The sequence below is a fragment of the Staurois parvus genome, unplaced genomic scaffold (genome assembly GCF_062004578.1).
Source record: "Staurois parvus isolate SC_StPar_1 unplaced genomic scaffold, SC_StPar_1.0 ptg000779l, whole genome shotgun sequence".
Lineage (NCBI taxonomy): Eukaryota > Metazoa > Chordata > Amphibia > Anura > Ranidae > Staurois > Staurois parvus.
Window position 1 is genome coordinate 3,519,306 of NW_028318575.1, and position 24,546 is coordinate 3,543,851.

A 24,546-nucleotide genomic window follows, 5' to 3' on the forward strand; every position below is an offset into this window, starting at 1 on the left:
ATTCACAGCTAGACACTAGTATACAATGGATGGCATGAATGAAGCCATCTATTGTATACAACTATCATGTGACCTGCTGTGATTGGTCACAGCAGGTCACATGGTACCGGCAACGGGGGCCGGTACTCAGATCTGTCATCGGTGTCCGAGGTACACGGCCAGTGACAGATCGCGCCGCTGCGCAGCTCTGCAAGCACGCAAACTGTGCATGTGCGGGAGGACGCCATATGGCGGCCTCCCGGAAAGCTAGTACATATTTCAGGATGTCAAATGGTAATAAGTCCCACTCCAAATCAATAAAGTGAAAAATAAAAATAAAAAAACATATTCATAAAAGTCCTTTTTCCAAAAAAACTTTTGACCCATGTTTCCGCCGAAATCGTGCTCAAATACCACACAGCACTCACCAGATATTGGTGGAAAAAACGCCTTTTAGGGTTTTTTTGAGATCCTAGACCCAGTCAATAAGCCTCCAAACACCAGATATTATTGGATCTCCCCTACTCCAGACAGGAATATAGCCAGCCTCCAGGATCACCAGACACCACTCTCCAAGAAAAAGTTTTGAATAATGCAGGGAAAAAAAAAATGATATAGTGTAATACTGCAATACTCGGGCAGAATATTTCGGTGGCAACACGGGTCAAAAGTTTTTTTGGAAAAAGGACTTTTAGGAATATGTTTTTTTTATTTTTATTTTTCACTTTATTGATTTGGAGTGGGACTTATTAATTTTCATTTTTTATATATTTTTATCAATTATTATTTATTTAATTTTTCACTGGAGTGTATATTTATTTATATATCTGCGCTGTTTTGATGTCTTATATTTTTTGGTGTTTACACTAATGAGCAGCAGCATTTATTTATTTATTTATTTATTTAGTATTTATTATTATTATTATTATTATTATTAATACGAGTTTATATAGCGCCAAAGGGTTTGCTCAGCGCTGTACAATAGGGGGGACAATACATGGCACAGTACAACACCAACAAACAACGTACGAGGGGTAAGAGGGCCCTACTCTTATGAGCTTACAATCTAGGAGGGAGGGGGTAGTGGAACAGTAGGAAGTGGCTGAGGGGGATGAAGTGGTGGGAGGAATGAGAGAGGATGGCCGTTAGGTGAGGGTGGGGTAGGCTTCCCTGAAGAGATGGGTTTTGAGGGAGCGCCTGAATGTGAATAGGGAAGGCGACAGTCTGATGGATTGGGGCAGTGAGTTCCAGAGGATGGGGGAGGACCTGGAGAAGTCCTGCAGTCGTGCATGGGAGGAGGAGACCAGGGAGCAGGATAGAAGGAGGTCCTGTGAGGAGCGAAGGGTACGGGTAGGGTGGTACTTGGTGATCAGGTTGGTGAGGTAGTCAGGGGCAGTGTTGTGAACGGCTTTGTAGGTCAGGGTTAGGAGTTTAAATTTGATGCGTTGGGCAATCGGGAATTAGTATATAATTTCAGGGTTTTGGCGCTGGTGATTTTTTATATATATCTTTCTATGGCATAGACTTGCTTCAAACCAGATCACCTAATGTGAATTCTGTCTTCTGTGTTCTACTACATATGTCACTTCTGATAGTTTATGGCTATGACGGGCCATCCCGGGAAATGGCCCTGCCCCCCCAGCACACAGCAAGTCAGCCTCAGATGAGTGGAGGTGCCATTAACAATTAGGGGTACCACTGCATTTCTGCCAAAGGGCAGCGCGTTTCTGTGCATGTTGGGAAAGTGCACAATTTTGCACTTGTTCCCACCATGCATAGATCTGAACCAAGCCTAAAATTGTACAATCAGATTGTAATATGTGTGGCGAAATTAAGGCAGAGTACTCTGCATTAGTGTTGAGCTTGATGTTCGAGTCGAATGTTGAACGGGGGGGGTCTGCGGGCAGGAGGGCTCATTAGCATCAGGGTATCCCTTTAAATAAGGGGGGCACCCTGATGATTCCACCCTCCTTGTGAATGAGTAAGGGTTAACTTTAGAAAAAATCAAGATGCCAGACTTTTGAAAAATTCCTTTAATTGAACAAAAAACAAAGCAACAGTTTTTGACAAATTTAATTAAATAAAAGCCAAAAAAGCAAACCCAAATGGTTCCATTGATGTAATCCATTGTCAATCGTGGCGTCTAGTGTTGTCCCAACAACGCCGAAATTTAAAAACAAACCCGATGCCCGCTGACTCGTCCGCACCTGCCGAGAACTCGCCGCAATATGACAGGTCTGACAGTTGCCGGTCAGATGTCAAAAATTGGGCGGAGCTAGCTGTGATGTCGGCAGTGACTTTAAGCAATGAAAAATGACTACCCCTTTAAAAATGGTACTTTCTGAATTTTTTTTTTCACTGATTCATGTCTCTCACGGCAGTACCCGAGTCCCCATACCCCTTTTATGGCCAATAACTTGTATATAAGCTTTCAAGATGGGCACTTTGGAATTTACAAGTTTGAGTCCCATAGACTTGCATTGAGTTTGAAGTTTACAGTCAAACGTTCATTAGGTTCAAACGTTTTGACCGCGAACCAAACACGGGGTTATTCGGCCCATCACAACTCTGCATCTGAGAGTACAGCGATTGTATGATGCAGGGCCAATGTTATCTTGGAGACAGGCAGTGATGCAGGAGCAGGTTCCTAGGTAAAGAAACACTGAGAAAGAAAAAACTGGTCACCTACCCAGGTCTATAACTGGCTTCTTAAACAATGAACATGGAAGGCGTCACAAAGTAAAAAATAGGACTATCCAGTTCAACTTGCCAGCCTACCCCAATCTAATTATTATTATTATTATTATTATACAGTATTTATAAAGCACCAATAGTTCGCTCAGCGCTGTACATTACAAAGGGGGACAGAACATGTGACAGAACAATACCAATACAATGCAAAACATGAGGGGATTGAGGACCCTGCTCTTTCGAGTTTACAATCTAGGAGGGAGGGGATGGTGGCACAGGAGGAGATAGCTGTGGGGGATGGAGTGGTAGGAAGAGTGGAAGAGGTCGGCAAGTTAGCAGGGGGTGGGGTAGGCTTCCCTGAAGAGGTGGGTTTTCAGGGTGCGCCTAAAGGAGAGGAGTGTAGGTGATAATCTGATGGGTTGGGGCAGGGAGTTCCAGAGGATGGGTGACACCCTGGAGAAGTCCTGGAGGCGGGCATGGGAGGAGAGGACCAGGGAACTAGAGAGAAGGAGGTCTTGTGAGGAGCGGAGTGTGCGTGTTGGGTGGTACTTGGATATTAGGTCAGTGATGTAGTTCGGGGCAGTGTGGTGGACAGCTTTGTACGTCAGTGTTAGGATTTTGAATTTGATCTGTTGCGCAATCAGGAGCCAGTGGAGGGATTGGCAGAGGGGGGTGGCAGAGACGGAGCGGTTGGAAAGGTGAATGAGTCTGGCAGCCGTATTCAGGATCAACTGAAGCGGGGATAGCCAGCGGCGAGGCAGTTCCGTGAGGAGGGAGTTGCAGTAGTCGAGTCGTGATATGATGAGGGAGTGGATGAGCTGTTTAGTGGTTTCTGGGGTTAGGAATGTGCGGATTTTGGTGATGTTGCGGAGGTGGAGTCTGCATGAGTTTGTTAAAGATTGGACTTGGGGCTGGAAGGATAGGTTGGAGTCCAGAATGACACCAAGTACTCTGGCCTGCGGGACGGGTTCGATGGTAGCGTTGGCTATTGTAGGCAAGGGACATGGATAAAGTATACCTTATCAAAAGAGGGGGATAAGAAAAGCCAGTTCAAACTGCCAGCCAGTTAGCCAACTATCAAAAACCAAATGAACATGTCTAAGAACATGCGTTTAAAAACAGGGGTTTAGTTAGCACACATTTGCAAATACATACTTAAGCCACAGAGCCACGTCACGGCACCCTGAGTATCTGTGGTCCTAACTCTATAAATCTTGAGAGTCCTCACAATGGAGGCACATGCATTTAAATGGATAGAAACAAGGGCAGGTGAACCTGAGGGAGCCCACCCCTCATTAAGGTCATAGGAGGGCACCTGACACCCAGCATGTAGCTCAACGGCAGCCTGGGTGTCCAATGCACCCACTGAACCTCCAAAATTAACATACAAAGAAAAAACTGGTCACCAGAACTGATAGAGCAATTACTGCCACTGACCACCAAAGCAGGGGGACTACATTTTACTACTACTGACAACCAATAGAGGGGGTTAAATCTTACTGCCACTTACCACCAATGGAGGGGGGTTACATTTCACAGCCACCACCAATGGAGGGGGTTAAAAATGACTGTCACAAATTTCTGACGGCAGCGGGACCTAATGCCTCTGGCACCAATATTGGGTGTTTTTATTGCAGCCTGTCAGGAATCCTACAGCGGTAGCCTCTAGCGCACCACAGACCGGATTCCCCCAAGGCGCGGAATCTAAGTCCCTACCTGCTTGTTCACCAGGGCCCCTGATGGTGGGGATGGACTTGGAGCAGGCCCCTGGGTTCACCCAGCTGTGGTAGAAGCACCGTTGGAGGTGTATAGCAGTTGAGAGTCTGATGGGAGGAGGTCACAAGAGCAGCGTCGGGCAGGCCGGGTCGGTAACAGTGGTGGCGGCGTGGTACAAAATCAGCAGGCAGAGGAATAAACAGGTCACAAGCCGGGTTCGTTAACAGCAGATCAGAACGTGCAGGGTTAAGCAGGAGAATGGTCAGACAAGCCAGGGATCAGAACAGGAGACAGACAGCAAATCAGGGTCAGGCAGGGTCGGCAACAAGACAATCTACTAAACAGGAACTTCAGGAAACAGGTAAGACCATACGGCACTTGAGTATTGCAAGAGCCGGGTTTAAATAGCCCGCCCGACTCCTGACAGGAGCTCCTGGGTCCTAGTGCCTGCCCGGCGCTGTCATTGGTGACAGGCGTGTCTGGGTCCTAGTGCCTGCCCACCTGTATGTTTTGTCAGGATTCTACGCATGTGCAGATTCGATCGCCGCGGCAATCTTCACATTCCCTGACACAGCCACTGACACTAAGGCTGAAAGTTACAATTCCCCCCACTGACACTAAGGCTGAAAGTCACAATTCCCCCCACTGACACTAACGCTAGTAGTAATTTTTGCTCCCCCTGACACCAATGATGGAGTTTATTTAACTCCACTTTTTGGTCTGTGTAACCCCAGGCTCTCTTTTGTTTAAAACATAGCAAAGCAAAGGAGGAAGGTGCAACAAGCCATACACTATACGGCAACATCCACTTGATTGACCACCCCTACTGTTGGCCATGCCAGCAAGCATTCGGGGAGCAGGATGAGTGCCTGCACCTATTTTCTGACAAAAAGAAAGGCTTAGTATAATAAGTATATTACATTTACCTTCTTTATATTTTATAGAGTTTTGTTAATGTTTGATCTCGCAATCACTAAACCTCTTGACCATGTTTGCATGCCTAACAATTTGCAGGCACAGGAGTTGCAGTCCAGCTCTTTGAGGTATGTCTTGCCACTCCTGAACAGACTATGCAACATTTTTCTTAGCCCAAGCAACAGAGAACACAACAGAAAACAAGTCTGTTTCAACTGAATTTTAGCACATATCCCGGACAAGCCCCCAATTTTTTTTGCATGTTACTTTGCGGTAAAGCAAGGAATCAGGAATGTAGTATATAATAATGTGTTTTTGCTAAGCAAGAATGCTTTGCATAGAAACTGCTTAAAGTTGGGGCAGCACAGTGGCTAAATGGTTAGCACTTCCGCCTGGCAGTACTAGGGTCGTTGGTTAGCATCCCAGCCATGGCACCACCTGCCTGGAGTTTGCATGTTCTCCCTGTGCCTGCGTGGGTTTCCTCCCACACTCCAAAAAAGACATGCTGGTAGGTAAATTGGCTCCTGTCTAAATTGGCCCTAGTATATGTATGTATGAATGTGAGTTAGGAACCTTAGATTGTACGCCCCTTGAGGGTTAGGGACTGATGTGAATGTACAATAGATATGTAAAGCCCTGTGTAAAATTGATGGTGCTATATAAGTACCTGAAATAAATAATAAATAAATAAATTGTAGGAAAACAATACAAGATATATAGAGTATTACAAATATGCATACAACATGAATGCACATGCTCACATGCATCTAAACTTCCAAGCAAATGAATGCTATTGGGATACACTAAAAAGCCACTTACCAGGACTCCAGGCTACTCGAGCAATTGTGGAAACCAGGTTCTCTTGTAGTGTAGATTTAGTGTCATCCCCAGGTAAATGTTTTCTCTGGCAGAATCTTCTTTAGTCTCATGGAGTCCCACTTCAAGTCCTTTTTCTGCCATTCTTATCCTAGGTCCCTCCATCTGTCATCATTGAGGAATTTCTGATTGGTCCAAACTGCCCAAAAAAAGTAAATCAGTGTAAGAAAACTTACAGGAATTGTAAAGTAACCAAGCACAATGCAGAACACTGGGAGTTGAAAAGTCACGTATTGTAGTAGGTCTAAGATAGAACTCATTTGATGTCTACTTGAGCGAGAAAATCTTCATTCCCATTTAATATCTATTTGGGGAATTACCCTTTCTTCTATTCTCTACATGGAAAATTGATAATGTCTAAGCTAATGTGGCTGAACGATAAAATTAAAAAAGAAACAAATTACTCTAATTGATCCCACGTCTCTTTTAATTAACCAGCAACTGATAATTGGTTAGGCACATTGTGGTTGATGAACATTACTCGGGGAACAGTAATATAAATATATGTAGAATTGTCATCATTAATCAGACGTCCAACAAGCTGATGGAATGGATTGTAGAACACTCTGGCCTATGAGGTTATTTGACAAGGGGGTATTATAGTAATCAGATCTTGGGTTTTATTAGTCGACAACAGTCAGAAAATTGGAAGTTGATTTCAAGTTAGTTATTACCCAACATGGTTCTTCACATCTAAGTCTTCATGTTAAGCACTTGCATACCTGGAAGCTCTTGGAAATTGGAATTCCTGGGTGTGGAGATGGAGTTGTCAACTCAACAAGCCAATTTAAATTTGCCATGGCAGGAACACAAAGTATGACAGCCGGCATGGGGGTGGTGCGGTAATAACCACTTTTTATATATCCAGAGAACAAAGAAATATTCAGTCTAAGTATTGTCCACCACAGCCTACTGAATATCCACTGCAAAAGTCAAGCGGAGGGACAATCAATATCCTTTCTTGGTGGATGGTCATTACATTCAGTAGGACCACACACCATGCCATCCCACTTGTAGTTATTACAGCAACGTTCCCAGGTTTTTATATTGACATTTTCCTATACAAATTATTTTTGTTCTTTAGGCAAGATTACCGACCCAGTAACAATTGTGTTTGTTGTTAAGGCAATTACCGACCTGTTTATTCTCAGCTCTGCTAGCTAGGGGCAGGTGCAGCTTGACAGTGAGGCTCCTGCTGGAAGGTGCTGTTACCCCAAAAGCAGGGCTGGTATACACTATGTGTTGGCATGGTATTCTTTACATTCTTGCAGCAAGCCCAGAGGATGCAGTCTGACCATACATGCACAAATATGCTTTTTTGCTTGGCATAGTCAGTTTACATCAAGGAAGAAGGGGGACTGGCTGGCTCTCCAGTAGTAATAATGCTAAGGTTTGGGCGAAGCCCAATTCAGATCAAACCAATGGGAAGCTGTTGCATGATAGCAGGCCACCAGCCCAATCGTCTGAAGAGAGGCAATTCCCCACCACGCAGCTGCATGTAACAAGGGGGACGGGATCCTGGTGACATCATTGACCTATTATGGCCATGTTAGGTCAATGACATTCTCCAGTTGTTGCCATGTGGCCATACTAGGTCAATGATGGCTATGTTAGGCCAATGATTTCACCAGAATCCTCGTTCCTTTGCTATTTGCAGCTCCAGGGTGGAAAATTTCCCAGTTTACATCAAGGAAGAAGGGGGACTGGCCGGCTCTCCAGTAGTAATAAGCTAAGGTTCGGTACAAGCCCAGTTCAGATCAAACCAATAGGAAGCTGTTGCATGATAGCAGGCCACCAGCCCAATCGTCTGCAGAGAGGGAATTCCCCACCATGCAGCTGCATGTAACAAGGGGGAAGGGATCTTGGTGACGTCATTGACCTATTATGGCCATGTTAGGTCAATGACATTCTCCAGTTGTTGCCATGTTGCCATATTAGCTCAATGATGTCACCAGAATCCTCGTCCCTCTGCTATTTGCAGCTACAGGGTGGAGAATTTCCCAGTTGCAGCTGATTCAACTGTTACCAATCACTGACTTCATTCATTAATTGAAGAAAAGGGTCAGTAAATGACACATTTACCGTCCTCTTCCTTGCTCTCCATCCTGACAGTGTCCCCCTAAGCAGGAGGTGGGAGGGGGAAACCCGACAGCACACAGGGGCCCTGGGCAGCAGGACAGGGATAAGGAGGTGGCGGGGACGGCACGTGGAGCAACCTATGCCATCCATTTCCCTCCTGCAGCTGCTGAATGTCTACGAGAGGGAGAGGAGGAGAAGCGGCATTCAGGAGCTGCATGGAGGGATTGGTTCCTCTACATGGCACCGCTCCTCCTATTCAGGTGTTTAAGGGGGCCGCATGAGCCTCCTGGAGCATGGGACCTGGTGCAATCGTGACCCCTGTATGTATGCTCCTGCTGCTAGTGTAAAATGGTTTGTCTCATCTATTATTATTATTATTATACAGTATTTATATAGCGCCAATGGGTATGCTCAGCGCTGTACAGTAGCAAGGGGGACGCATCAAATTCAAACTGCTAGCTCTGACCTACAAAGCCATTCAGAACATGAGACAAGACAGTAACAATACAGTACACGAGGGGTTCGAGGGCCCTGCTCTTTCGAGCTTACAATCTAGGAGGGAGGGGAAGGTGGTACAGGAGGAGATGGCTATGGGGGATGGAGAGGCAGAAGGAGTGGAGGAGGTTAGTTGTTAGGTGAGGTCGGGTGTTAGGAGAGGGTGGGGTAGGCTTCCCTGAAGAGGAGGGTTTTCAGGGTGCGCCTGAAGGTGAGGAGGGTAGGCGACAGTCTGATGGATTGGGGTAGGGAGTTCCAGAGGATGGGGTAAGTCCTGGAGAAGTCCTGAAATCGGGTGTGGGAGGAGGAGACCAGGGAGCTAGAGAGTAGGAGGTCCTGTGAGGAGCGGAGGGCACGGGTAGGGTAGTATTTGGGTATCAGGTCAGTTATGTAGTTTGGGGCGGCATTGTGAATGGCTTTGTAGGTCAGAGTTAGCAGTTTGAATTTGATGCGTTGGGCAATCGGGAGCCAATGAAGGGATTGGCAGAGGGGGGAGGCAGATGTGGAGCAGTTGGTGAGGTGGATGAGTCTAGCCGCTGAATTTAGGATCGACTGGATCTATGTAACCGATACATTCTGCTGGAGAGCTAGTTCTCTTGAAAAACAACAGACTTACTTGCTGGATCAGCAGATGAATATAGAAGAAAGAAAGCCTTAAAAAGAAAACGAATGCAGCCATCACAGCTAAGAGTTGGCAATATAATAAATGTTTTGGGTTTAATACTGCTTTAAACTATATCAGTAAAAAGATTTTAATGCATTTTGCATAAAAACATTTTTAACACAGAGCTAGGATTTTTGTAGTAAAAGCGTGTAGTACTAAGTGACTGAAAGTGATCTGACCTCTTAATGTGCTGTTCGCAAGCTAAATAATGCATGAACAGAGCATTAAAAAGCCGTTAGGTATGAGTGAGCATTAAAACAGCTAGCGGTAACATCCACAAATCCAGAGTCATAGGGTCTGATTTACTAAAGTCAAGATCACGCTGACAAACTACTCATGCCGGCTCTCAGGCGAAATGAATTTTCTCAACTCGTTCATCTCTTGACCCAAGCCAAGTTTGGTTATTACTCTCTTACATAAAGTTTGCTATAAAGCCACACAAGCTTTGGTTTTCATAAGAGAATGGCAAATAATGCAAGGGGCTCTGTAATTGGAGGAGGGGTGGATAAGTGTCATGATCTACCTGGTCCTCCAGAGGTGGACCACGCAACATCTCCTGGAGAACATAGAAAAGAGCTGTGAGCCCCCAAGAGGGAACAAACCTTTTCCTCTCTCACGTTTCTGGAGTTCTTCCTAATTCCAGAAAGCAAAAAGACCAGATTACTCTGACTCTCAATTCTTCTGCCAACCACCCCTCGTGACCTAACTTGCCCTCAGATAATCTCCTGACAGATCTTGTCTTACACTCTCGACTGACAAGAAACTCTTCAATCAGGAGAAGGTGCTACCATAAAAAATTATTATTATTATACAGGATTTATATAGCACCAACAGTTTGCTCAGCGCTGTGCATTATAATGGGAGACAGTATATGAGACAGTAAAGTAACAATGCGATTCAATACACGAGGGGTTCGAGGGTCCTGCTCCTTAGAGCTTACAATCTAGGAGGGAGGGGATAGTGGTACAGGAGGAGATAGCTGTGGGGGATGGAGTGGTAAGAAGAGTGGAGGAGTTCAGTAATTAGCTGAGGCTTCCCAGAAGGGATAGGTTTTCAGAGTGCGCCTAAAGGCAAGTAGAGTAGGTGATAGTCTGATGGATTGGGGTAGGGAGTTCCAGACGATGGGGGAAGCCCTGGAGAAGTCCTGGAGACGAGCATGGGAGGAGGAGACCAGGGAAATATAAAGTAGGAGGTCTTGTGAGGAGCACATTTTGGGTGGTATTTGGATACCAGATCGGTGATGTAGTTTGGGGCAGTATTATGAACAGATTTATAAATCAATGTTAGCATTTTGAATTTTATCCGTTGGGCAATCGGGAGCCAGTGGAGGGATTGGCAGAGAGGGGTGGTGGATACGGAGCGGTTCTTAAATGGCCCTACAAGCTTGTGGGAGCATACACGGTGGGCCAGCAACAGTGCCACAGCAATCAGATGCTGTGGGTTACATTGTCACACAAAAGAAGTGAAGGATGATGGCAGGATCAGCAGTTACTTCTTGAATGTATCCTCACACTATAAAGCAAGGGTCTCCAAACTAGACATGTGCGTTTCATTTCATTACAATTTGACTTTCGGAGAATTGCATATATATGAATTTCCAAATGGACATGGTAAAAAATGTCAACAAATCCAAAAAAAAAAGTTATTACAAAATTAACAAATGCATTTGTTTAATTCAAATGACATCACATGATGTATATTATATTAGTTCGAGCCCATAGGGAAATTAATTCAATTTTCAAATTCATTTGCTAATTCTGTTCCATTCATTAATTCAGATGCACATGACGCCAGTCTATATTGTCCAATGATCTCATGCCATTTCTCTTGGTGGGTTGGACTAGCCTCTGAAAATATCAAATCCTTCCAATTCAAAATGAATGCGATTCGATAATATATAGAATATACAGCAATCTTCCGGAAAAAAATGCTACATTTTTCAAGTCCACCTGGACCAACGAATATACAAAAAGAATGTCGAAGATATGTAACAAATTTAGAAAATGAATCGGTTCAGCATCACGAATATGATGAAACAAAGTTCTTCAATGAATGAATGAATGCATTCGAAAATTTTCAGCGTGCATATGTCTACTCCAAACTATGGGCCATGGGCCACATTCAGTCCACTACAAGATTTTATCTGACAGACATCCTCAATGTGCACAGATTAGGGTCAGTAAAGGCTGCTTATGGTCTCTGCTTCTGATCTAAGGGGGGACTCTGATGGGGCCCTGATGTTGGGGGGACTCTAATGAAGACCCTGATTTAAGGTGGACCCTGACGTTAGGGGGACTCTGAGTTAAGTGAGGGCTCTGATGGGGATTTTTTTCAGTCTGTAAATATTTGTAAATCACTTTGAAAAACACTCCCCTGGCATTTCTAGCCGTGGCCATCTTAAATAAAGGGAGATGATTAATGTAGAATTTGCTTTCTGGAATCTATCTGCCCTTAGCTCAGGTTCTCACCCTTAGAGCCAGCAGGGGACAGATGAATCATCATACCAATGCTGCATCCACCTAGATAAGTATGAATTTTTTTAAATGTTTCCCATACTTCTCTTTTACATAGAATATATCTTCCTATCTATTTACTGATGCAGGCAGCATGAAAATTAAAAATAGTTCATGTTGATTGAGAGCGTTCAGTTCCACTGTAAGAATACATGCCTGAATAGAATTTTCTTTTTTTAAAACTAGATAGTGAAAAGGGGACAAACAAATGTGCTGCGCTAATCCTATACTGTATAGTGAAAACAACCAAATAATATCAATCCACACAAACAGGGGCGAACTGACAACTCATGGGGCCCCTGGGCAATAGGGGATCATGGGGCCCCTGTGTCCTTGCCCAAACTCAAAAAAGCCTATGAAAAAGGTACCAGGGGCATCTCATGGGGCCCCCTACTGACCCTGGGCCCTCGGGCAGTGCCCGAGTTTCCAAATGGTCAGTCCGCCCCTGACTGAGAAATGTCCATGGCATCCAAATTTTGGCCAAGATTTATGAAGAACAATTATTTATTTGATAAATTTTATAAGAAAAACACTTTTTTTCAAAATGTTTGGACTTTTTCATTTATATTGCAAAAAATATAAAAAATCCAAGTGGTGAATAAATACCACCAAAATAAAGTTTTATCTGTCTCAAAAAAAATGCTAAAAAATTCATATTTTTCAAAATGTTTGGACTTTTTTATTTACAGTATATAGCCAAACAATTTAAAATCCCAGCGGTGAATAAATACCACCATAATAAAGTTTTATCTGTCTCAAAAAAATGCAAAAAATTCATATGGGTTGCATGACCGCGCAAATGTCATTCAAAGTCTGATAGCGCTGAAAGCTGAAAATTGGCCTGGACAGGAAGGGGGTAAAAGTGTCCGGACTTGAAGTGGTTAATAAAGAAAGATTGTTTTTATTTTTTTGTGTACTGAGTTTTTGTGCCTAAAAAGTCCATCCAATATCGTTTTCTCTGATTAACTCTAGGGACATGGCACTTTGGTATAAGCTGGGTCTTGACCAGGGGCGGACTGGGCAACAAGGGATTATGGGGCCCCTGTGCCCTTGCCCAAACTCAAAAAAGCCTATGAAAAAGGTACCAGGGGCATCTCATGGGGCCCCCTACTGACCCCGGGCCCTCGGGCAGTGCCCGAGTTTCCAAATGGTCAGTCCGCCCCTGCACACGTACCAAGGACTGTGTTTGCACATCATATATAGTAAGACTCCTAAGTGGGAAGGAAAGAAAAAGGGAAAACTCCCAAATGGGCAATAGTGAAAACCTAAATCCATGAAAGTGCTGCACTAGTCATATGTATATGATACAACCAACGAAAATAACACAAATGAACAAATAAATGTGAACTGACATAAAACCATAAACGTGAAAATGTAACAGCAAAAACGTGATCACAAATGCATCAAAAATACACATAGGAAAAAAAAACAACGATGATGAGCAATAGAGTGAGCGAATCACAACAAAAGTGCAACAATCACATATACCGGCATATAAAGAAGTGACAAAATCTGCCACAAAAACTAACATAAAAATGGTGAGTCCAAAATATCTCCGTGAGAGTTCCAATAATATGATTCCGTGCACAACTTTGATAGGTGACAGATACGGTGATCAACTTAACAAGTATATCCACCACCGGCTAGCATGCCCGCTCACCTCCACGCTGCGACCCCTAAGGGCCAAAACACATCAAGCAAGCACTCAGCGTAGCGGTTTAAATCCCGTTGGGGCTTTTAGCAGCAATCTGGAAACCGTTAGCAATAGTGGTGATATCCCCCTCCTAGAGACGGTAAATCAAATAGCCTCTCCATCGATCACCATTAAGAGGTAAGAGAAATAGACGTCCATAGTGTAGTAAGTTTAACAATTTATTGCAGATAACACACGCCAAAAACAATGAATAAAAAGGGTCTGCAGACCCACAGGCTTTAAAATTAGCAGAAAACACTTCTGGGTGTACTTGCATGGGTGTAGCAAGATGGCGGCTGCCATCCACGCCGGAACTGACGTCACCACGGAAGCATTCCTATGCAGGGGCGGACTGACCATTTGGAAACTCGGGCACTGCCCGAGGGCCCGGGGTCAGTAGGGGGCCCTATGAGATGCCCCTGGTACCTTTTTCATAGGCTTTTTTGAGTTTGGGCAAGGACACGGGCCCAATGATCCCCTATTGCCCGGGGGCCCCATGAGGTGTCAGTCCACCCCTGTTCCTATGTGTATTTTTGATGCATTTGTGATCACGTTTTTGCTGTTACATTTTCACATTTATGGTTTTATGTCATTTCACATTTATTTGTTCACTTATTTTCGTTGGTTGCATCATATAGATATGAATAATGCAGCACTTTCATGGATTTAGGTTTTCACTATTGCCCAGTTGGGAGTTTCCCCTTTTCCTTTTCATTCCACTTAGGAGTCTTACTATCAGGGGCGGACTGACAACTCATGGGGCCCCCAGGCAATAGGGGATCATGAGGCCCCTGTGTCCTTGCCCAAACTCAAAAAAGCTTATGAAAAAGGTACCAGGGGTATCTCATGGGGACCCCTACTGACCCGAGCAGGGGCGGACTGACCATTTGGAAACTCGGGCACTGCCCGAGGGCCCAGGGTCAGTAGGGGGCCCCATGAGATGCCCCTAATACCTTTTTCATAGGCTTTTTTGAGTTTGGGCAAGGACACAGGGGCCCCATTATCCCCTATTGCCCGGGGGCCCCATGAGTTGTCAGTCCGCCCGTGGACCCGAGTGCTTGAATGGTCAGTCCGCCCCTGCTTACTATATATGATGTGTTAACATAGTCCTTGGTTTGTGTGGATTGATATTATTTGGTTGTTTTCACTATATAGGATTAGCACAACACATTTTTTGTCCCCTTTTCACTATCTGGTTATATAGTTACCAGCCATTCCTGGGTATTGGGGGTTTTTCCTGTGGGGGGTTAGTGGCAGCGCAGGAGGCTCTTTCTGTTTATTTTTTTTTAAACTGTCGCTTTAATAGTTGGTAAATTTTAGGGCCTATAAATACTTTAATAGCTAAAGTAAACTGTGTTCTAAAAGATTTACAGGCTACGTTCACGCGGGAGTGGATGCAAAAGACCAGAGGAGAGGGGAGAGCCTACTGGGAAAAGCAACTGAAGTCTATGAGATAATGCTGCTTGCAGTGGTTGGGTTGGCACCGTATAAACCAATGCCTGACAAACACGGTCGTATGTATTAAATTCACTAGTAGACAGAAACTCAAAAAGGACTAAAAAGTACGAAACGTGTTCCCATTTCTAAGCCTTTTTGAATGCAGACTGTCAGTTGGAAGGTGAAACCCAATCTATAAGCCCTTTGAGCTGCGTGGGACATTTATTTTATAAGTGCCAATAACTCAGGATTTGGACTGCACAGCGATTTTAGAAAACATGGATTACCATTATTCTTTTCTGGGATTTTATTTTCATGAATATTGCTCTTGTTCTAATCACGGCTGGCGAAGTAAAGTGGCACACGTCTCTGAGGCTTTCTGGAAGAACTTTAGTACAATACTGGCAGATAATGCATTCTGTTTGTCTGTTTTGTAGTGGGAAGTACAGAGTTGCCGTCTTATAACAGAATGTATTTACGTGTCATCATTTCCTTTAGGAGACCAAAAACAAAAGATGTATTCCCTTTATAAAGGTAGTGGTGGAGCCATATATATTAACCCTTTATACCCCCAGGGCAATCATGCCCCCAGAACTGCTGGTTTATACAGGGGCGTATTTGCCGCGAGGTAAACAAGGCATTTGCCTAGGGTGGCACTTTTCAGGGGGGCAGCACGGGACAGGGGCTGCTGTGTCTTACCTGACTTTGTGTCCCACGTCGATCTGGTCCAAAAGGCGCTGCTGGAGGAGGGGTGCAGAGGGTGTCCATTGGGTGTCTTCATCTTCATGGATCTTGATCGGGATGTGGGCGGGATGACAAGCCGCCCCTCAAATCTGGCCACACCCCTGGGATCACTGGGCAGCCTATGGCAGCCTGTCCCTCCCTCTGCAAGCTCCGCCTCCTCGCCGGTGATTGGGCGCCAGATCTGTAGCTCAGTAAAGGCACACAGGCGGCCAATCACAGGCGAGGTGGCAGAGCTTGGAGAGGAGGAGCTGAGCGGCAGCGCGAAGATTGAAGATCGAGTGAGGGAGCAGCTGGAGCCGGTGAAGAGGAGAGCGGCTGGAGAAGGAAGACAGCTGACAGGTAAGTGTCTGTGCCTGGAGCAGGGGTCAGCACAGCAATGTAAGTATAATTGGTGTCAGTGTGTGAGGAAACGTGCCCCATCATTGGTGTCAGTGGGAGGAATAGTGTCCCTTCATTGGTGTCAGTGGGAGTAATAGTGCCCCATCATTAGTGTCAGTGTTGGAGGAATAGTGCCCCCTCATTGGTGTCACTGACACCAATGAGGGGGCACTTTTCCTCCCACTGACACCAATGATGGGGCACTATTCCTCCCACTGACACCAATGAAGGGACACTATTCCTCCCACTGACACCAATGATGGGGCACATTTCCTCACACACTGACACCAATGATGGGGCACCATCATTGGTGTCAGTGTGAGGAATAGTGCCCCACCATTGGTGTCAGTGTGAGGAATAGTGCCCCATCATTGGTATCAGTGGGAGGAATAGTACTCCATCATTGGTATCAGTGGGAGGAATAGTGCCCCATCATTGGTGTCAGTGGGATGAATAGTGCTCCATCATTGGTATCAGTGGGAGGAATAGTGCCCCATCATTGGTATCAGTGGGAGGAATAGTACTCCATCATTAGTGTCAGTGGGAGGAATCGTGTCCCATCATTGGTGTCAGTGGGAGGAATAGCACACATTGTTGTCAGTGGGTGGAGCTCTAATAGGAAAAGGTGGAGCCTAAAGAGGAAGGGGTGGAGTTTGCAGATGAAAGGGTGGGACAAATTTAGATGGGGGAGGTGCCCGATTTTAGTCTTGCCTAGGGCAGCACAAAACCAAAATACACCACTGGGTTTAAAGCACATGTAGAGCCTAGAACAGCCTGGTCAGAGGCTGTGGATAAGACACAGGTGATGATCAGAGACTGCAGACATGCTACAACAGATGGTCATAAGAGTTTAATGCAAGATGATGAGCGCCACTCAGGCCGGGGAGGCCAAACTCCCACAGTCACCAGGGAGAAAGGTGCGGGCTGCCAAAGGTGCTCATCTAAAGCAATCAAAGAAGAGCTGCAATTCCGTCCAGCCAGCCTAGTGGAGACTTGAAAATGGTGGTCCAGAGAAAAACATGTCAGGGGATACGGCTTTGGCATAGACTCATGGGCTGAGGTCATTTTCAAGTCTACACTAGACTGGTTGGACCGGATTGTGTCTCTTCTTTGATGCTATGTAGCGCCCTCTAGGTAGATAGGGTTTTTTTGGTTAGTCAGTGGCTTGTTAGAAGCCTGGGATGAGTTAGTCTGGGAGTGAGGCAGTGAGGTTACCTCAAGTCAAGCTGGGTTGCTCCTTTAGGTCAGGCTTCTTGAGCCCTCCCACCCTTCTAAAAACTGCTGGACCTTTCTAGAAGAGGGGCGGAGGAGGGGAGGAGGCCTGGATTTGCATTTTTGAGGGAACCTGACCAATCCCCAGGGAGGAGGCCTGGCATGGTGGCTAGGACAGCCCTAAATGTTGGGGAGCCTGATTAGCAGGGGAGTTGTTGGAGTCGGGTGGAGGATGGATTGAAGGAAGTTGCTGGTATGGAGCCTGGGAGGGGGCCTCAGCCAAGGAGGCCTACCTACAGACTGGAGCTGGACAGAAGGATCTCCACTGCCCTACAGTCTACTTGGGAAAGGCAGCCTGTCAGCAGGGAAGGAGCCAGCCCAGTTTAAGGCCTGAAAGCAGCTGCAACCCATTAGGCTACAGGTCAGGACAGTGCGAGTACTCCTACACCCCCTGGGTCACAGAAAGAATGGTGCAATACCCAACTAGTTCTCATCTAGGACTACCCAGGGTAGATCTTGGAATCCCTTGCCCAGGGATATCCTCAGGACAGCTGCATGGTTGAGGAGAGCTTCTTCTGGGGTCTGAGGAGATTCATCAAAGGGGACTCTTTTTTACTGCTGTTGCTGATTTTTGTCCACATTGTTTTACATTTTGTTGCTAAGATGTTGTCCTTCTAAGATCTATTATAACAGATCAATTTAAAAAAACTTGGATGGACTTCACAATCCAAAAGTCAAACAGTGCAAAAGAAATAAACCAAACCATGGAGCTACTAGAAGCCAATCTAAAGAATACTTTTATTTTAGTGGCTTGAGTAAGCACCAAAACACAGACTAGTGTCTGCAGGAGCCCCAAGTACTACACAGTAAGCTCCATATTTGGCTTTCGTTCCACAGGTTGGAAACCAGGGTTCAAGGCTGACAATGTACACCAACAATACTGTGTCTATAGGGGAGCTGCATTATCAACCTAGGACCCCATAAGATATCCACAGAGAGGACCAGTCTTGCCAGTGGAGATGTGTTTCTTGCATAGCAACCTTTGTTGTTGAAAATCCAGGCTATTTCTCTGGTCTTTCTAGGTCTCTGGGTGGCTTTCTAAGATATTCGGGTTGAATGTTGGGATTCTCTGGTATATAAATGATATCCTCCTCCATAGTTTGTGTCATCTCTCAAATGGAGGGTTATTTACTAAAACTGGAGAGTGCAAAATCTGGTGTAGCTCTGCATAGAAACCAATCAGCTTCCAGCTTTTATTGCTAAAGCTTAATTGAACAAGCTGAAGTTAGAAGCTGATTGGCTACCCCGCACAGCTGCACCAGAGTCTAATGCAGGCCATAGATGGGGAGAAAAACGGCCGATTTTTCGTCCGAAAATAAAACCGGCCGATTATCTTATCGTTAGTGGACGATTTTGTTGGCCGTTTTTCGTGTATTTTGGACTTTCAGATTATCGGTGATGTTGGAAAATTTTCGAAAAACGCCCGACTTTATCCTCATTGATGGTCAAAAACGAACGATCGTTTTCCGAAAAAGGATCGCAAAGGCCACAAAATGACATCATTTCCCGTTATAGGTTACTCATTAATCGGCCGATTTTCGTAATAATTGGTGGTCAGGTAAGTTTTTTAGACCGACCGATAGTTCGTTAATCGGCCGAAAATCTGCCGTTTTTCTCCCCATCTATGGCCTGCATTAGAACACCAGTTTTAGTAAATCTCCGCCATGATGTTTGCTTCTTCTGAAACATGCTCCACCTGGAGAACCACACCATATGACCTTGAATTCTGATGTAATCTGTTTACACTGTTGGTTGTCATCCATTGTTTGTTTCCCATTAGCTCATTACTTAGAAAACACATTAATCATCATCTCAATGAAAAATGCCTGAGTTGCAATTTTCAACTTTATAAAAATCACAAAACTGGAAAGCTCAGAGTAACCGTGGGCTACATGAATTGATAAACAACCAATCAGACTTTTTCTTTTAATATGACTTCAGGAATACAAAATGTGCTTGAATGCTACATTATACTCTTCTCCCTTGAGATGAGACATTTATGAAATACATAAATGGTGCAAATAGTAAACTTGGTGCAAAGCTGTTAATTTTAAAGTAATTGCAAATGGCAAGGGTTTCCTCTCTCCATCTGGGGGAAAGGAGGTTTACCAGAAAGGCTTCTTCATGGCATGAAATTGTGGAATAGACTTCCTCAGGAGGTAGGTATAACTTAGTTAGATGTGTATCTAAATGTAAAAAATATAACTGGTTATTAAAATGTATAAATAATACCATTGTAGATTGTTGATCTAGGGAATATTACATTGCCTTAGAGAAGTGGCCTCCACACTGCCCCCCTGGGGGCCAGATGTGGCTCTTTGCTTGCATTTATCCGGCTCTTGGGGCATTTCTCCCCCCACTGATACGAGACACTTTCATTGCTTCCACTGACACCAACAGTGGAGCTTAATTCCTCCCACTGACACCAATGATGGGGAACTATTCCTCCCACTTATACACTATTCCTCCCAGTGATGCCAGTGGTGGGGCACTATTTCTCCCACTGACACCAATGAAGAAGAACACTGTTCCTTTTACTGGCACCAATAATGCAGCGCTATTCCACACAGTGACACCAATAATAGATCATTATCCCTTCCACTGACACCAATAATAGGGCACTATTCCTTTCATTAACACCAATGATGGAGCACCATTCCTTCCACTAATACCAACGATACCACCATTCCTTTAACTGACAGCAATGATAGGTCACTATTCGTTGCACTGACTTTAGTGATAAAGGACTCTTTCGCCAACTAATAGCGAATGACCACATTTTTTTACACCCACTGACCGCCAAGCTGAGGCATTGTTTGCTCCCGATGGCCAAAGTCTAACCTACCCAGAAAAATAGCAAACTGGCCCTTTGTTTAGAAAGTTTGGAGACCCCTGCCTTAAAGGATCAGGAAGGATTTTTTTTCGAGATTACCTTTTTAAGGAGTTTTTGCCTTCCTTTGGATCCATTGTGGATTTAGGATTCTGTATATGTGGGCTTTAGATTAAGGCCTCTTTCTCACGCGGTGGACTCCACCTGCGATCCACTTGCTCAGCAGAGGATCTGACTACTGACTCCATGCTGAGCAGGTGGAAGAGAGGTCTGCTTATGCAGAGCGGACACGGACACAGCCTTCTCTCCTCTATGGTCAGTTGGATGGTCAGTTGTATGTAAATGGACCGCCTGCCTGTTTTATACCCAACTACCATTCGATCTGATCTTCCGTTTGTTTTTGCCAGACGGAATGGAAGAAGCCAGTGTAAATGGAGACAAGTCCATTTACATCCAGCTACCCATAGAGGAGAGAGGGTCTGGTTGGGTCCATCTGAAAAGCGAACATGCGGACCCAATGGGACTGCCCGTGTGAAAGAAGCCTTGGTTATTAATTCATTTTTCTATTGCTTGAACTTGTGTTTTTTGTTTTTTCATTTTCGCTAACTATGTATGTAACTCTATATTGCAAAATATTTGGAAATCTGACAAGCTACACCATGTGACTTAACTTAATTGCTACTTCTTCCTGTTTCTATATTGTTTTGTTTTTATTAATAAAAAGAGACTAACTGCACAGAATATTTCCTTTAGCTTTTGTCAGCAGGAGAAGCTGCCGATCACGTTCCAGTCCTGTGTGATGGACAAAGAATGTCAGGTGACTGAGTGGTCAGAATGGAGCTCGTGTACAAAGTCCTGCGAGTCAGTGCCGCCTACTGGACACCGCATCAGGAAAAGAACCATTAAACAGTTCCCAATTGGCAATGATAATGAGAGTCCAGAACTGGAAGAGACGGAGTCATGCACACCTCCAGCAGATGGGCCTCATGCCTGTGTAAAGTAAGTATGGGCTGAAGACATCTGCAAGACAAAATATTATTGCTATGTATTTAGCAGATATATATGACCTAGTAGAGCCTTGGGAGTTGGTGGTAAAGTTCTTATCAGGGTCCATGGATTTTGTGTGTTCTCTTGTTTATGTAGGTTTTCTCTGGGTTCTTGGTTCTCTTTAATGATCAACAAAACTACTGACTTTCATCCACATGTCCTATTCAGTGTATGGGTGGGGGCCAAATTATTTGCTCATTACATACTGTATGTAGGGTCTGCTTCCTAATTTATGCTGATCTTTGAATCTATCTATCTATCTATCTATCTATCTATCTATCTATCTAATCTATCCATATCTATCTATCTATTGATCTCTATCTATCTATCCATCTATCCATTTCTATCTATCCATATCTATTTATCTATCTAATCTATCTATCTATCTATCTATCTATCTATCTATCTATCTATTTATCTTTCTAATCTATCTATCTATCTATCTATCTATCTATCTATCTATCTATCTATCTATCTAATCTATCCATATCTATCTATCTATCTATCTATCTATCTATCTATCTATCTATCTATCTATCCATATCTATCTATCCATATCTATCTATCCATATCTATCTATCTATCTATCTATCTATCTATCTATCTATCTATCTATCTATCCATATCTATCCATATCTATCTATCTATCTATCTATCTATCTATCTATCTATCTATCTATCTATCCATATCTATCTATCTATCTATCTATCTATCTATCTATCTATCTATCTATCTATCCATATCTATCTATCCATATCTATCTATCCATATCTATCTATCTATCTAATCTATCTATCTATCTATCTATCTATCTATCTATCTATCTATCTAATCTATCCATATCTATCTATCTATCTATCTATCTATCCATATCTATCTATCCATATCTATCTATCCATATCTATCTATCCATATCTATCTATCTATCTATCTATCCATATCTATCTATCTATCTATCTATCTATCTATCTATCTATCTATCTATCTATCCATATCTATCTATCTATCTATCTATCTATCTATCTATCTATCTATCCATATCTATCTATCCATATCTATCTATCCATATCTATCTATCTATCTATCTATCTATCTATCTATCTATCCATATCTATCTATCTATCCATATCTATCTATATCTATCTATCTATCCATATCTATCTATATCTATCTATCCATATCTATCTATCTATCTATCTATCTATCTATCTATCTATCTATCTATCTATCCATATCTATCAATCTATCCATATCTGTCTATATCTATCTATCTATCTATCCATATCTATCTATCTATCTATCTATCTATCTATCTATCTATCTATCTATCTATCCATATCTATCTATCTATCCATATCTATCTATATCTATCTATCTATCTATCTATCTATCTATCTATCTATCTACCTATCTATCCATATCTACCTATCTATCCATATCTATCTATCTATCTATCCATATCTATCTATATCTATCTATCTATCTATCTATCTATCTATCTATCTACCTATCTATCCATATCTACCTATCTATCCATATCTATCTATCTATCTATCCATATCTATCTATCTATCTATCTATCTATCTATCTATCTATCTATCTATCCATATCTATCTATCTATCTATCTATCTATCTATCTATCTATCTATCTATCCATATCTATCTATCTATCTATCTATCTATCTATCTATCTATCTATCTATCTATCTATCCTTCTATCCATATCTATCTATCTATCCTATCTTCTCTTTATCCCATTTTTATTTCCTCATCTTTGTTTCTCTCTCTTTTACAATAAATATGTGCTTGGACTGGGGCAATAGTTGAATGAGAGTCAATTTCCTTTTTTCTTCAAGTTCTCCTCTCCTCTTCCTCTTCTCTCATTCTGCTCTCCATCCCTTCTCCTCTCCTTCTCTTACACTCTTGTCTTTCCTCCTCCTCGCCTCTCTCTTCCCCTCTCCTTTCTTTTCTCATCTCCCCCCTCCTTTTCTTACTTCTTCTCTCCTCTCTTCTCCTTTCTTCTTCTCTCCTCTGCTTCTCCTCTCATTACTTCTCCTCTCCATACCTTCCCTGTCCTGCAATCTCCCCACCTCTCTTCCCCCATTCCCTCCTCTTCGTTTTCCTCCTTTTCTCCTCTTTTCTCCTCCCTTCTCTTTTTTTAAATTCCTCCTCTCCCTTCTGTTCTCATTGCTTATCTTCTCTTTCCTCTCCTTTTCCTCCTCCTTCACAGTAAATAAGTGTCTGTACAAATTCAGTAATGGAATGCACCCCCTTTTCTATCTCTCTCACCCCTGGAATGCCCCCCCCCTGCCCCTCATTCCCACTTCCCAGCTCATCGCTGGGCAGTAGTTGAATTCGGGCCCCAAAGCTGTCTTTACACAGAGGCCCTTTGGAGACCACATCTGTCACTGTTATTCAGGCAATGATGGAGCAGTCACACGAATGTGCACCTTTTGTACAAACTCTCTGCTTGCTGATATTTTAATAGCTAACAACCTGCTTACTTTAGTCACCAAGTATCTTTCTACCTGAAAAACTCTGTTTTGTTAGAGACACTGATGCCTGAGGTGAGTATAAATTAAAAATAACATTACCATTGCCCGCCATTACTGCGCTGGCTCCACTGTCACATAAAAAATTCATAGCAGAGGATTCCTGATGAAAGTCTTCTGCATTATTCTGTTTCATATATACACGGGACATAGTTCCTGCCAGGATATCACCATATGAAGATCATATTGACAAGAGCAAACGTGTTCTTATTTCATTCTTCATAACATGGAACAGATTTCCGGTAGTTCAGAATATTTTATAATTTGTGCTCTAGAGATCTTGCAGAAAGTGTATAAGTGGAGATCACAAGGCATGTTTGCCAGAGACCGTGTGTCCACCTGGGGTCATAGAATGGAAATCTCCTGCCTATGATGAGTAAAGGCCAAGAGTTCCCTAGAGTATGTGAAGTTCATTTGATCCATCCTGTATTATTGCTGTAATGCAATCTGACTTCATTATCAGTAGTAAATCTGGACTTATTTTTAACACTGCAATTTGCTATGGCAAGAGCTAGAATATCTTATACTAGAAGAGTGGTCTCCAAACTGTGGCACACGGGCCAGATGCTGCCCTTTGCTTGTGCTTATCTGGCCCCCGGGGCACTTTTCCTCCCACTGATACAAGGCACTGTTTCTCCTTCCGACAACAACGATAAGGCATC

At 43.6% G+C, this 24,546-nt stretch overlaps 1 protein-coding gene across 1 annotated transcript in view; it reads left to right on the forward strand.

Annotated features, from left to right (window-relative positions):
• THSD7A (thrombospondin type 1 domain containing 7A) overlaps positions 1 to 24,546 on the forward strand; it is a 670,811-nt gene that overhangs the window by 462,684 nt on the left and 183,581 nt on the right. The window contains exon 5 of the mRNA XM_089654586.1: positions 21,036 to 21,281. Coding sequence (XP_089510712.1) covers positions 21,036 to 21,281 — 246 coding nt within the window. The remainder of the gene's footprint in view (positions 1 to 21,035; positions 21,282 to 24,546) is intronic.